Source organism: Cornus florida, unplaced genomic scaffold (assembly GCF_030987335.1).
Source record: "Cornus florida cultivar Cherokee Brave unplaced genomic scaffold, ASM3098733v1 CherokeeBrave_3.0.0_Hap2_Chr08, whole genome shotgun sequence".
Classification (NCBI taxonomy): Eukaryota; Viridiplantae; Streptophyta; class Magnoliopsida; order Cornales; family Cornaceae; genus Cornus; species Cornus florida.
Window position 1 is genome coordinate 84773363 of NW_026775578.1, and position 16512 is coordinate 84789874.

Genomic DNA, 16512 nt, shown 5'->3' on the forward strand with positions numbered 1-16512 from the left:
CTTTTGCTTTTTTCTAATTGTTTTCTAATAACCTACTCTGAATTTTTTCAAGCTTTGGTCTTCTTCAAATTTTTATTTTTATTTGTAGCATAAAAACTTTCTTTTTTATTTTATTTTATTTTGGATTTCATGATTTTTCCATCAATGATATGATTTGATCTGGAGTATTTGTTGTAGATCTTATTTTTTTCCTAAATATTAATAAGTAGATCTTATTACAATCCTAATAACCTCTGTGGACGTGATTAAATTCACAAATATAAGAAAAAAGGTTCCTAGTTTAGTGGAAAACCTACAGAGAAATGAGATGCTTTGTCAGAATGAGCTGGTACTGTTGGGGATGCATCAAAACTGAGTGACAAATGGTTAAATATTCAACTACGATTTTGGATTTCCTTTTTTAAATTTTAGAATTTTCCTTAAATGTTGTGAGGTTTCATACAATTTCCAAAAATGGATTTCCAGAAACCTATTATAGAATGGATTCTGGGAAACTACAGGGCTTTGCTAGTCATGTATCAGTGTTCGGAGATTTGACATACTGACACATAGTGAAGAAATAAAAGAAAAAGGAAAACTTAATGAACCAATGAAGTTACAGCAATTTAAGTTTTGGTAGTTTATATATTTCAAATATCTGTGGCATCTTTGTTTAATATGTCCATGTTTTATGGGACTGATCTAATCGATTGATAGTTTTTTAACCCCCAAGATATTTTCTTTAGAAGAGGCTCAGAATTTAGTGAACTATGTTGTTCTACTTCTACAGTCATGCACTTCAATGTTTTGATAGTCTTTGTGAGCGTGTATGCTGTCTAGATTTTATTCTTGTATCGATTCTATTATTAGTCTTTAAATGTATTTATTGATGCTTTATGCATAGGGTCCAGAGAATTTTGATGATGAAGAAAACTATGTTCCTGCAATTGCAATTGTTGGCCGACCAAATGTTGGTAAAAGTAGCATTTTGAATGCTTTAGTCGGAGAGGACAGAACAATCGTTAGTCCAATCAGTGGCACTACTCGTGATGCTATTGATACTGAATTCACTGGACCAGAAGGCCAGGTTAGATTACTTTCATATTGTTTATATGGACTTCCTGTTGGCCTCTGAAATTTTACTGTAAAAACATTTTGTTGAAGTATTAAAATTTATAGGTTTTAATAGAGAATGACAAGAACAAATTAATTCAATAATGTGGAAGTAGGAACTTTAGAGTTGGTCGGGAATCATCTTTGTTATGCACAGACGTGGATCAAAATATTACCCTTACTTTTTTGGGAATGTATGGCATGCATTTGTTTCGTTCTTAGTCTATTATTGTTAATAATCATTATTAGTGATGTTTAAATAGAAGTTCTGTTTTCAAATTATATAATCTTTTTTTCTGACTGGTACAATTTACAAATCCTGGCCATCTGGACTGGGTTGAGCTTTTACATATTTCCTATGTTACCCGCAGACACGGGTATGTGTCTAGAGGTCGGATTCGCTAATCTATAACATTAGTGGACTCGGGGACTTGGCTAATAAGTGTCCAAAAGTTGGACACGGACACTGGGACACTTCCATGGACAAAGAATATTCAACTATATACATGATTATTATTAAAGGTTTTTGTGCTTCTTAGCAAAAAGTTTGTTAAAGAATAGCTTTAAATAATAATATGTCTTTAAAGTATTAGCCAGTACTTTAAATTATTTTAAGTACTTCATAGTACTAAACAATTTTCAATAAAGAGGAGTCAGAGAGGACTTCTCATTTGTCATGTCTTTTCTTAAAAATAATAAAAAATAAAGAAAAAGTAACTGAGTTAACTTTTATGTTACCACACTCCTTTTTATTTGTACAACTGTAAATTAACAGACTAGGACAATAGGCAATAGGCATTAGCTGCATCACTCATTGCATTAGGTAATTTAGCTCTATTACAAATATATATATATAATAAATATAGGAAGTCTGTAAAGTAGATATGCAGTACGGAGTATTATATTTTATGGGGAATTGGTATCCAAAACGTTTCCCTCTCCATCAAGTGTTTTCTTTTGAAAAAATTGCCAACTTCCCTCTGCCTCCCTTAAAGCATCAATTATAATATATATGCATCAATTGATATATATATATATATATATATATATTATAATTGATACTTTAACACTTTAAAAAAAAATAAAAAATTTGATCTGACCGAGGTAACATTGGCATTTGTTTTTGTGAGTTCAGGCCTGTTTATATATATATATATACACACACACATACTTATATATAACTCTAAGAGATAAAGGGTAAATTTGACAATTTATTAAAAAAAATAATAATCAGATTTGTTTGAGATTCTATATGACAGGTGGCTTTCTGTCCACCATGGATTTCCTACCTACAAATTTCAATTACGTGTGGGGTGTTGAAAAATGCGTTGCCAACTTGCCATATATGTATGTATATCAGACACGTCAAACACATGCAAGGCAGGCACAAATAACAAGCCGATAATCAGGTGCGCAATACCAATCATCTTCTTTAACCTTCTTCAATGGGGAAACCCTAAAAATTGAACCAGACTTTACAAGCTTTTCATATTTTCTTTTCGAACCACCTGAGAGACCACAGCAGCCGTGTCTGACTGCAAATTGAAGGATCCGACACAGATCACGTGTCCGTGTCCTTGTTGTGTCGTGTCGACACGGACACCCTTGCCGTCACCGGCGAGTCCAGGTAACACATCATATATCTGAGTTCAAAGTTCAGTTTTTGTTATTAGAGTGTTTAGTGTTTTACTTGTTTACTTTGGGGCATTATTGTAATTTTATTATTTCAGTATATATGTATATATATATATATATATATATATGTTGGAAAGGTGGTAGAAAAACCTTACGACCATCAGATTATATTCCTTGAATATTCTGGGATTTATGGTTGTATTTTTGATTTATTTTTAAGCTGTTTGAGTGGATTTTTCAGTTTTCAAAAGAATTTCTGGATTTTGGCCCTTTTGGTTTCAATCTGATTTTTGGAGGGTTTTCAGTTGTCTTTGTTGGTCAAGATCCATCCTATGTGATGCATTTTGGCTGGGAAATACCTTGGTTACTGCTTTTTGGCTGATTTGTTGCATTTGGATCGATTTCTTTGGCACTAAAGGGTCCGGCTGACACTCTCTGTGCAAATTCTGTTTCTGCAATTATATTTTTCTTTCTACAACTGTCTTTGGTCGCTTGGGCTTTCAGAATTTGCACTTTCCTTGCCTCCAGATTCATCTAAACTTTCCGACCAACTTCTACTTATGTCTTTGGATCCTAATTCTTATTTTTATTTTTTATTTTTGGTCTGAAATTAGTTTTTGAATCTGTTATCTGCCACAAACTTTACCTATGGCTGAGAAAAGACCACAACCATCACTCAAATGATGATAAGCCTAAGTTGATTACTTCGGCGAAGCTGAACGATGTTAATAGAGGGTGTAGAGAATTGAAATACTTGACTGATGAACCCCACCCCCCCCCCCCCCCCCCCCCAGGCGGGGCGCGCGCATCACGAAATCTAAGAAATATGAGGTTTGAAGAGCCTCCACAATTTTATTGTGTATTAAGAGAGAGATTATTATAAGAGTAATGTAGCCCTTTGGGCTCTTTGTGCCGTGGATGTAGGCCTTAGTGGCTGAACTACGTAATATCTGTGTATTCTACTCGTTTCATTTCTCTCTTCAACTTATATTTATTATTTACAACATGGTATCAGAGCCTAATTTCTCTTCCTAGGTTTAGACCCCTATTTTCGGGTATTCCCTTAGCATCTGGAATGTTACCAACTTGCTAAGGGTTTCTCAGTACTATTTGTGACTTGTTTGGGCTGCCGATGTGTTCGGTAGCATTGTTCTTAGCCTTTGCCATGTGCCATGTGTCTGATAGTTTTTTGTTGACTTGTTTAGGCTGCCGGTTTATTCGGTAGCATTGTTCTTCTCCTTTGCCGTGTCTCTGGCTGTTTTTATTGACTTGTTTAGGCTGTCGGTGTGTTCGGTAGCATTGTTTATTGCCTTCTTTCTTCTCTCTCATCATTCACACTTGTTACTACTCGTCATCTCAATGGCAAGTTAGGCATTCGTGCTCTAACTTGAGGGGGAGTATTGAAGATTTAATGGAGGAATCAGTGGAGAAAATCCTCCAATGATTGATGTTTCTTATTATTGAAGATTAACTCTTGCTAGAGGAATCAATGGAGAAAAATCCTCCAAGTTTTCTATTTCTATTTGTTGAAGAATTACTAGAGGAATTAGTGGAGGAAAATCCTCCAGTATTGATGTACTTTCCTATTATTGAAGATTTACCGTTACTAGAAGAATTAGTGGAGAAAAAAATCCTCTAGTATTGATATCATTTCCTATGTTCTATCTCTTTCCATTATCATCATTTCTTCTCCTTTATAGAGGAGCCTCCACCATTGTACTGAGTATGAAAAAGAGAGTTTATAATAAAAGTGATTTAGCCCTTGGGGCTTTGTGAGCCGTGATTCAGCCCTAGTGGCTGAACCACATATATTCTTGCCTTGCGTTCTTCATTCTTTGTTTCTCTATTTATTTTTAACATGGTATCTGTTAGAAGAGAGAGAGAGAGAGAGAGAGAGAAACTGTATATTATATTGTAGTAACAATGTAAGAGTACAGAGGGGTTTATATAGGAGAGGACATGTGTGGAGAACCCCTATATATGGTAATGGTATATACGATAATGAGAGTAGGTGAAGACAGCTAACCCTAATCCAAATATACAATAGACAATATAATCTAACAACCTCCTTAAACTCAAGGTAAGTATGAAACCAGCTTGAGTTTGGAGACGAGATCATAAAAGTGGCTCAGAAGATTTGGTAGAGAAAACTGTTTTCACCTTGATGTAGCTGGCATGGCACTGATGCTAACGTGGTTGATGACATGGCAACTGAAGTGGCAGGTGACTTGGCACTACTGTAGGAACCTCTGTTGCGTGGCAATTGACGTGGCACAACTACTGGCACCGTTGCAGAATGTGTTTGACGTTCCAATGATGTTGATATGTCATGTGATGTGGGGTGGATCTGTGAAGATTTGTGAAGATCTTGGAGGTAGGTGCGGAGCGTGAGTTTGAAGGTTGACTACAGCCGGGATGGTGTTGGTAGTGCCATCACCGGTGGTAACTACGATAAACTGATGGGTGACGAATTTGTGAAGATTCACCACGTTGATGGCGCTTTGCAAAACGCATGATGACCACTGATGGCGCGGTGACGGAGCTGATCCGACACGTTGAGGTGCGGGATTATTGCTTTTGCACATGGAAGAGTGGGATTACCACTTGAGGCGCATGGTGGTGCGGTGACGGAGCTAATCAGACATGTTGAGCATCTTTGAATGAGGCATTTCGTTGGGTTTCTAATGAGGCTTCCCTTTACGGGGCATCCCTTGGCGGGTTTCTCTAAATGAGGCATCTCGTTGGGTTTCCAATGAGGCTTCCCTTTTTGGGGCATCCCTTAGCGGGACTTCTCTAAACGAGTTATCTGATGAGGTATCCAAAGATCCAACACATTGGGGCGCTTTGCAGTACGGTGGCGTACCTATAAAGATCCGACACGTGTTAAAGGTGCGGGATTACCGCTGTTGCGCTTGAAAGCACAATGACAGAACTGTTGTTGACTATTGTGATGGGTATGGAGCTGATCCATACTTAACCCATATGGTAGGATTAAAATTTGGATTGGATCCGCTTTTGGGGTTTGGGTTAGATCATTTTTTTTTTTCCCCTTCTTATTCTTGTTCAATAATCGGGTCAGCCCAAACAATTCTTATACCAAATAGTTGGATTGTTGGCCCTTTCCACACGCTGCAAATTGAGATCTGCTTTTTCTGATTGGAGCTCCTCCCCACCGCTATTCAAGTCATCAAAACCTAAAACTTGGCTGCTGAACTTCATGATGAATAACAGCAAGAAAATTGTGCGATTCTGTGGATGAAGCGACGAGATGGCGTGTGAAGTTGTGAGATGATGCTGACAAAGTGATGACCGGCGGCGATGAAGGAAGATATGAATGCTCTAGTGAAGACGAGGTGAGTACCAAGACGCCGACCGATGAACAGGAACGGTGGAAAAGTTGTGGCTGTGAGAGAGGTCCAGAGCAATGCGGTTAGCTACGAGGACGGCTTGCGGCCGTCCGGTATGTGAACTCGTTTGCGCTCCGGAGTTCTGTTTCTGGGTGCGAAGATAAAGACTTCACCGGTGATGATCCGGTGTTAGTACTTTGTTCTTTCCATTGCCATCGGAGTTACCATGGTCATTTCGACTAGAGATGGTGAGTACCAAGACGCCGACCGATGAACAAGAACGGTGGAAAGTTGTGGCAGTGAGAGAGGTCCAGAGCAACGCGGTCAGCTACGAGGACGGCTTTTGGCCGTCCGATATGTGAACTCGTTTGCGCTCCGGAGTTCTGTTTCTAGGTGCGAAGATAAAGAGTTCGCTGGTGATGATCCGGTGTTAGTACTTTGTTCTTTCCACTGCCATCGGAGTTACCATGGTCACTTCCACCAGATATGTTGCCACCAAGATTGAATTTTTCCCACCTTGGTGGCAGTTAGCAAAACCGTTTGATGGTGGTGCAGAGAACAGAGAATCGAGATGGTTCTTGAAGCCTTGCAGCGAGAGTTGTTTACGTAAGGTGGAGAAGCTTGCAGTGGATCTGCTGTATGATTCGACCTTGACTCATCAAACATGTGCCAGCGGTGATTCAACGTTGATGGCGAGGCACCTTGGCGTCGTCGCCACCAACGGAGAACTTAGAGACGTCGACCCAGCATGATGAAGTGATGATGACGACGACATATTTGAAGAAAACCGGGTCAGGTCACCCGCAGTGACGTTTTTGGCGACCGGTGAGCATAGAGGCATCGATAGTTAAGTTCACCATGAACTTCGTGTACGGGTACTACTCCGTACTTTTCGCGTTGGTTGGCTGTGCGAAGTTAGGAGATGGAAGACTTAGACTTGTCGGATCAGAGAGTTTGCTCTAGATTGAACCACCTTACTGTCACCATGTTTTTCCTCGCCGTTTTGTGCAACACCCAGAAGCAAGCGACAAGTGAAAAAAAAAGATGTGTAAGAACATAGATGGACTGGGTGTTTCGGCGACATGAAGGATGATGATGATGACCAAGGGAAAAACTCATGAACACTGTGAGGAAAAGTATCTATTGATGACTGCCGGTAAACTCACTGGTGTGCATGAGTTAATGTTCTATGAGGCAGATCATGAGCCGGACACTAGAGCGAATGGTATGGGATGTATGCACTGGGAATGGAAGAGCTCGACGCGTGAATGAGTTGTAGGACTCAGCGGTTGGACGAGTCAAAGAAGTGGCCACGGTTAAAGGCAATGCAGAGTTTTCCGGCCAGATTACAAAGAGATTGAAGGTGATTTGTTCATTCCATTCCACCGTGGGGGGTCTCGCTTGCGGGTATGTCGTGATGCAGGCGGATCGAGCGGATGGCATCGAGAAAATTGGTAGCCCGAATCGGAACAAAAGGCCATGATTGTGGAGGCGGACCGCCGCCGGGGATGGCATTGATAGTGCGCCATCCCCGGCAGTGACTACGATGGATTGAAAGACTACTAGTTGCTCTAATACCATGTTAGAAGTATACTATGTTAGAAGTAAGAGAGAGAGAAACTGTATATTGTATTGTAGTAATGATGTAAGAGTACTGAGGGGTTTATATAGGAGAGGACACGTGTGGAGAACCCCTATATATGGTAATGGCATATATGGTAATGAGAGTAGGTGAAGACAACTAACCCTAACCCTAATATACAATAGACAATATAATCTAATAGTATCAGAGTAGACGAGGTTCGATGTTCATTTGCTCTTTTCATCAGTCATTTTTGGTTCTCTTCTTGGATCTCAGGATCCATTTTTATTGAAGCCGTCTTCTTACACCTCATCATTAATCGAGGTTGCCACTACTCTTCTTGGATCTCCGGATCCATTTTTATCAAGGTCATCTTGTTACACCTCTTAATCATTTGCACTACTCGTCGTCTCAATGGCAAATTGGACATTCATACCATTCATGCTCCAACTTGAGGGGGAGTGTTGAAGAATTACGTGGAGGAAAATCCTCTAGTATTGATGTAGTTTCCTATTATTGAAGATTTACCGTTACTAGAGGAATTAGTGGAGAAAAAAGTCCTCTAGTATTGATATTGTTTCCTATGTTCTATCTCTTTCCATTATCATCATTTATTTTCCTACATGGAGGAGTCTTTACCATTGTACTGAGTATGAAAAAGAGAGTTCATAATAAAAGTGATTTAGCCTTTAGGGATTTGTGTGCCGTGGTTTAGCCCTAGTGGCTGAACCATGTATATTCTTTCCTTGTGTTCTTCATACTTTGTTTCTTTATTCATTTTTAACACTATATCTTTCCATTCTCATCATTTCTTTTATATAGAGGAGCCTCCACCATTGTATTATGTATCAAAAGAGAGAATATTATAAAAGTGATGTAGCCCTTTGGGCTTTTTGTGCTGTGGATGTAGGCCCTAGTGGTTGAACCACATAATATATGTGTGTTATACTTGTTTCATTTCTCTCTTCAACTTATATTTATTACTTACAACAGACTCTGATCTTCGCGGCTTCTAAAGATCAGGTTCTAGCTAGCAAGAAGTTACCTACGACTGCCAATGCATATTCTCGATTATTGTGGTCCTCTTTGGGATAAAGCTCTACCGTAACTCCTAAAGAGTCCTCCGCCTTAGTTTCCAGCAATGGGGGTCGTGGTATTATTCGTGGTGGTGGTTGTTCTAATTCTAGTGGACATAGAGATAGGAATTGCAATCATTGTGGTGGTATGAATCATACTAAATATGGCAAGCCAAATTTTGTTCATCAAGCTATCGATGGTACTTCACAGTCACAACCTCGTACTGGTTCTGAACATGTAGCTTCTGATTCTTGTTCTTGTGATGCACTCACCACTCAACTTAGCGAGCTTATTCAAACATTGTAAACTACTCTTCCATCCACTTCCATTGCTACCTTAGCTAATTTAGGTAATGTTGCATGTGTGGCCCAGTTATCTCCATCTTAGGTCAATAACTCTGGAGCGAGTTAAGATATGTATGGTATATCATCTCTCTTTTCTGATTTAAAATCTATTTAACCACCTTTTTAACTGATGGCTCTTCTCCTCTTTTTGGGAAAGATGTTCTTTACCCTAGCAATTCGTTATCGTTATCATCTGATGTCTATGTTCCTTATTCTCCTTTTAATTTTCTTTCAGTAAGTCGATTGACTAAAGCATTACACTATTCAATAACCTTTTCTCTCACATCATGTGTTTTTCAAGACCTTAGGATGAAGAAGATGATTGGTTTGGGGCATGAGAAAGATTGGCCTTATTATCTCGATCTTTGTGAATGTCCATCTGTTTTGTCATCAACCTTGAGTGGTCTGACCTTGCCTATTCAATTGCATTTTCATTTGGGTCATCCATCCTTGGCCGAGTTGAGATTAACTATTCCTACCTTGAGTTATGTGTCGTATTTAGGTTGTAAAGCTTGTCAGTTGGGCAAGCATCACCGTAGTTCTTTTCCTATCGTAGTCATAGTCATCAAACTCAGTCATTTGATGTTGCCCACATCGACATATGGGGTCCTATTGAAAATTGTGCCTCAAATTCTAGTTTAATTAGGTTTTTATTTTAGATTTGTATTTTGTTAGGAAATTTTTTGTTAGGCAAGTCTTGGGCTCTTAGAAATTGATTCCTTGTCCAACAATGAATTGAGTTTAGTACTTTATAAATAGATACATTGGTTATGGGCTAAGACTTATGAGATTGAAAGAGATGTAGTCTCATGAGAGAATTGATAGGTGGAGGTAGTTTATGGATTGGTAGAGTAGGAAAAACACCGATGGCACTGGTAGCGAGGGCAGAGGCTCGTGGGGGTGGTACATGGTGAAACGACATGTATATAATGTTGATATTCTATTGTTGTAATATTGAAATCTCGTACTCATACGTGGATGTAGGTCGAATTTTGTCAAACCGTATATCTTGTGTTTGTGTGTAATTGCTTTATTGGCTTTCATTGGATCTGGATATTTGTGTGTTTACACTATCCCAATAAAGTGGTATGAGAGTCGAAGGTGAGGGAGATCCGAAAAACACAAGGAGTCTCAACGGTACTGCAATGGGTTTCAGGTGGAGTCAATCAGCTTGTTGGATCACGATGGTCAGAAAATCTTGATGGATGGCATGAAGCTCGAGTAGTCAAGATGGAGCCTTAGAAGTTTGACTGATTGAGCAATGTATAGTGTGGACCACTATAACTTTGCAGAAGAATCTCGACATCTTGGCATGCAATCCGAAGAGTAAGGAGGAATTGGCTCCTTGGTTAAAGGCCCTAAATCATATTAGGAGGAACTGGCTCCTTGGTGGAAGCCCCTAACGAGTGATTCAATTTTGTGTCCAAGATTGAAGCTGCAAAAGAATTGTCCTCATTAAAGTAGACGGAAGCGATGATTGACAAAATTTGAGCCAAGTTGAAGATTGTTGAAAATTGTGTCTCAAATTCTAGTTTAAGTAGTGATGGCACAGGCTCGTTGGGGTGGTAAATGGTGAAAAGGAATTTATACGGTGTTTGTATTCTACTGTTGTAATATGTCTATGAAATCATAGTGAAATCTCTTTTCATCTGTGGATGTAGTCAGCTTTGGTTAAACCAATTTATATCTTGTATTTCTATGTGATTGCTTTATTGGCTTTCATTGGATCTCAATATTCGTGTGTTCGCACTGCTGCAATAGGTCCTCCTAGAACTGTCAGTTTGAATGGATTTCGTTATTTTGCTAAATTTGTTGATGATTATTCTTGCATAATATGGTTATTTTTTATGAAAGAGAACACTTTATTCTCTTTCTCTAAGATCCAAACTTCTTTAATGGCCTCCTTGCCCTTAAATGCTTCACTCCTATTGCCTCCTCTTGAATACCACAAGCATAGAATGGTTAGACTCTAAGGAGTATAGTTAGAACCCTAAAGAGCTATGTGCTGTGTAGAGAGAGGATGTCTTATATCTCATAAGAGAGGCTTGGCTTAGTAACCGATGAACACATTATACAGAAGTGTCCAAGGACTGCTCCTATCAGTTCTTGCTGCCTGAGTCTTGCTAATATAACTCCCTTGCTTGCTTTTTAAACTTGGGCTAGGAGTGAGGATCTAGTTGGGCAAATCCCCTACTTGGCCCCAATGGGTTATTTGAGAGACCTAGTCATCTTATGTGTAGTTTCGTAGAGATTTCAATGATTGGGAGCTCTTGGAGGTTACATATTTTCTGGGTTTGATCTATATGCAAGTGGTGGAGGGCAAGGGTATGGATGAGATGGTGTGGTTGGGCACCTCAAGTGGGGTGTTTGAGGTTAGGTCATATTACCAAAGCCTTACAGAGTTACCACGCCCCATCTTCCATTGGATAGCTGTGTGGAGAACTAAAGCCCCACTGAAGATGTCTTTTTTCACTTGGACTGCTACCTTTGGAAGCATCCACACTCTCGACAACCTCAGAATGAGACATCAAATCGTGGTGAATTGGTGTTGCATGTGTAAGAAGTTGGGAGAATCTGTGAATCATCTATTGTTGCATTGCCCTATGGCAAAGGGATGTTTGGTCTATGTTCTTGGTTGCTTTTGGTGTAGATTGGGTTGTTCCAGGGTCCATGGTGGATATGTTAGAGGCTTGGAAAGGGCGTACACTGCAGAGCCGAGTCAGAGATGTTTGGGGAACCAATCCCCTTTGTTTATGGTGGGGTTTGTGGCGCGAGAGGAATAGGAAATCCTTTGAGGGCGAGGAGTCCCCTATTTGGTCTCTCAAATTCAATATTATGTCTTCTCTCTTCTGTTGGGTTAATGGGCGGAATTTTATATCTATAGAAATTCTTTTAGACTTTGTAGAAAGCTTGAAATTATAGTGTCACCTCGGGCGCCTTTTGTTGTTTGGGAGCGCTCCCCTCTTGCGCGCCTTTAATTAATTTTTATTTATAAAAAAAAATAAAAAAAAAATAAACCCATTAACTATTCTTAACTTTACTATATAAGAATAGTTGCATTCCAAGTAATGAATAGTAAGGCCACCGTGTTAGTTTACAAGATGACCCTCTATGCATAATTAACCATTGGATAAAAAAATTCCATCAATATAATTACTAATTTAACCTGTATTTTGACTTCTTGATTAATCTTGCTTGATCACATAAAAATATATGTTTTGATAAAATAATATATGTGTTAGCATATATGATACCACGATTTATGGTATGACTTACCATAATAGCAGAGATTTGACTATGCTATAGAATATGCCATAGAATATGCTTTAGAACAAGTTGTGATTTGATTTTGATTTGATTTAGTTTCCTTTCTTGTAATATGAGCATGTGCTCATCTTATCTATAAATACTAGAGCCATGAATGAGTAATTCATCTCATTCAAGCTTTTACGCAATTCTCTCTTCTCTTCTTTTTATATATTTCTACTTGGTATCAGAGCTACGGTGGTCCGACTGCAATGAGAGCATTGTGAGTTCGGCACCACCCATTCGGTAATGGTCTAATGGCCATCCAGGAGGTGTCGGGTAGGCAGGACGGTCCGACCTCAATGTGGGTGTTGCGAGTTTGGCATTCAAAAATGGTCTGAGGAGACATAGTTGTTTCTTTTTTATGGTCTGAGAAGACATTATTGATTCTTTTATCTACATTGTTTAAACATATGTATGAAGGGGAATGGTTTGAGGAGACATTATTGATTCTTCCATCTACACGTTTTAAATATGTGTATGAAGGGAAATGGTCTGAGGAGACATTGTTGATTCTTCCATCTACACGTTTTAAATATGTGTATGAAGAGAAATGGTCTGAGAAGACATTGTTGATTCTTTACAGTTTGAGGAGATATGATTGGTTGTTTATGGTCTGAGGAGACATTTTTGATTTGTTGACCGTCACTTCATTCGAGAGAAGATCATCTCTGGCCAAATTTGCATTCCATTTGTCACAAGCTCTCAACAGCTTGCAGAGATTCTTACAAAGGGCGTCAGCAAGATTGTGTTTGAGAATGCATTGTCCAAGTTAGGCATTTCAGATATCCACGCACCAACTTGAGGGGGAGTGTTAACATATATGATACCACGATTTATGGTATGACTTACCATAATAGCAGAGATTTGACTATGCTATAGAATATGCAACAGAATATGCTTTAGAATAAGTTGTGATTTGATTTTGATTTGATTTAGTTTCCTTTCTTGTAATATGAGCATGTGCTCATTTTATCTATAAATACTAGAGCTGTGAATGAGTAATTCATCTCATTCAAGCCTTTACGCAATTCTCTCTTTTCTATTCTTTTTATATATTTCTACTATATGTTACGACAAATGCATTGAACCTAATCAACAATCATGAAACACGATAAAAAAGTAAACACACCCCACAAAGAACACAAAGATTTATACATTGTTCGGCAAAGCCTATGTCCACGGTGGAGATCCGGCGAAAGTCTTCACCATGTGTAAATCGGAGATTACAAGTTGTAGCCCCTCACTCTCTAATCTGTACGATTTTTAGTCTCTCTCTCTCCACCCACTCCAAACACTAAACGTCCTTTTTTTTTTTTTTTGTTAAATAAAATGTATTAGAAAGCGTTCAGAAGGGGAACGAATCCCAAGAAATATACAAGAAACCAAACAAAAACCATATGGACCCAAAGAACCCAAAAAGATCCCAAGCGATATACAAGAAACCAAACAAAAACCCTATGAACCCAAAGAACCCAAAAAGTCCACAATCTCATCTAACGATATTCAATTTCTCCCCATCACCCAACTAAAAAGAGAACTAATAATAGCAATTTCAGCGCCTTAATGGAGGTTTCCTCCCCATCAAAAGTTCTTTTATTTCGCTCTTTCCAGATGCTCCACCAAACACAAAGGGGGATCACCCTCCAACAAATACGAGCATGGCCCCCCACCCTTTGGCCCTCCAAATGTCAATCAACTCCCTTGAAGACCGAGGGATAACCCAATGGATGCCAAAAAGACAAAAAATAAGACTCCAGCAATCATAAGTCATAGGACAATGCAAAAGAAGGTGATCCATATACTCTCTATCATTCTTACACATACAACACTAGTTGACTGTGATCTGTCTTTTCTTTCTCAAATCGTTCAGAGTCAGAATCTTGCCCAAAGCCGTAGTCCAAACAAAAAATGCCACCTTGAGAGGAGCCTTCGAACGCCAAACCGTCTTCTACTGGAAACTAGAGCCATGAAAACCGGCGAGGCAAAGGAATAAAGAACGGACATCAAACCTCCCCCGAGGAGAAGGCATCCAAACCAAGGAGTTGGACCCTCTACCATCCAAATCCTGTCTATACAAAACATCCAAAAGGCCAAGGACATTCTCAAGTTCCCAATCCTGAAAAGAATGTCGAAAACGCACATCCCACGTAAGCCTTCCGTTATCAAGCCGATAACAATCCGCTACCATAGCATTTCTATCCGTAGCAATCCTTAAAAGTCTTGGAAACAACCGAGACAACGGGCAATCCCCACACCAATAATCCTCCCAGAACCAAACATCCCTGCCCTCCCGAACTTTGAACCTAATATGCTTAGAAAGCTCGTCCCACCCTAGCCAAACCCTAAAGGCCCTTATGGGTCAGGTTCTTCCAATCGGGTCAGATCAAGTTACTTCAACAGAGCCGGGTCGGATACCAGATCTGGGTCAAGTTGACTTGGTTCAACTAACCTCCAGAACCAAGGATTCGGCTCCTCTCAATTAAAAGCTCTCTCTGGGCATCTACGAGTATAGCATCGACGGTTTAGAGATCCGCCACATCATCATCTTAAAATAAGGCCCAAATGCTGTCGTTCTACCCACTTGATGTTACTGTCATCTTCAAACGGCAACTTCAAAACTGCTCTTCTAACTGTTCTAAGAAGCTAAATCTAAATCAATACCAAACAGAAATCTGTTTTGGGTCCTAGCGAAAGGCAACATCAACGATGACTCGATGATGGAAATTGTACGGCGGTGATAACCTTTGCATCAGACTTAGGTCGCTGCTGTGACAATGGTTTGGTAGAGCAATGACGGAGCGCAAGAATAGAGGGAGAGAAAAGCTCTCAAATTTCAATTCTAGAACCCTGATTATATCCAACCAATCACATGTTATTGTCAGTAATCCAAGACTTGGAATTTGCTTCTACTATTTTTCATGAAACTTTATTTTTTCTTTTTGGCAAAGACTTGCGAGGAACTTGTTTTTCGCTGCGTAGGCAAAAGATTTAGAACTTAATTTACACTATTAAAAGAATTGAAGTGACCAACTTGCTAAGAGAATAGAGAATGGAATATGGGAGGTGGAACCTACTTGCAACTGAGTAACAGGATTCTTTTCTTTTTTTTTTTTCCTTTTTTCTTACTGTTTGTGCCCATGTGTAGTTGGAGGAAGAATGGTGCTAAATTACAATGTATTTTGGCATGTAATTTATAATTTTTGAATGTTAATGATGCTTTTAAAAACTTTTTGTTCATATTTTTGGTATGAGATTCATGTAATTTTTGAATGTAAATGGTTGAGTATTCTGATTGCTACAGAGCCTACAAAACCACACTTCATAATATCTAATACACATTTAGAAGTTGTCAAATTCATAAACAATGAAACGAAGTGATTCAGAAAATTTTAAGTAACTTGAGTCAACATGGTTGTCACTAGTACATTGAAAACATTAAAATCTTCTACAAACATTGCAGAATTTCAATTCAAACAATGGAAAAAAATTGTCCAGTAAATAGGTGAAGACCAACATCCAAAAAATAAGAGTAACAAATTCAAAGGCTATTGCTGCATAAACCAAAATCTAGAATAAACTGGAGGAGAAAGGCAGTAGCCAAAGACTAAGAGCAGCAACCTTTTTTTTTTGATAAGTAAAAATATATTAGAAAAACGTTCAAAAGGGGAACGCGTCCCTAATACACAAAAACGAAAGAGCAAAAACCAAACCTACGGACCAACAGAGTCCAATAGAACAAAAAAGTCATCAATTGAGGAGCAAGCGCTGCCTCTAACATAACAGAAAAGAGAGTGTAGAATAAAAGACTTAAGGTTTGCAAAAGACGATTCCTTCCCTTCAAAGTTTCTGTTATTTCTCTCTCTCCAAATACACCACTAAACACAATGTGGGGTGACCCTCCAAAAATCACGAGCATGACTAGAAACAAGGCATCTTCTCCAAGCATTAATTAATTGGAAAGAGTGCTTAGTCATTACCCACTGAACGCCAAAAATACTGAATATGAGATTCCAGCAATCAGATGCAACAGGACAATGTATAAGAAGATTGTCCACGGACTCACCATCATTTTTACAAAGACAGCACCAATTAACAATGGTATTACCTCTCTTACGCAGATTATCCA

General features: G+C 39.0%; 1 protein-coding gene across 2 annotated transcripts in view; it reads left to right on the forward strand.

Annotated features, from left to right (window-relative positions):
• The window catches only part of LOC132268241 (uncharacterized), an 86156-nt gene that overhangs the window by 42812 nt on the left and 26832 nt on the right, over nucleotides 1–16512 (forward strand). For both annotated transcript variants that reach the window (XM_059769062.1, XM_059769061.1), the window contains one exon: nucleotides 884–1066. In XM_059769062.1, coding sequence (XP_059625045.1) covers nucleotides 884–1066 — 183 coding nt within the window. The remainder of the gene's footprint in view (nucleotides 1–883; nucleotides 1067–16512) is intronic.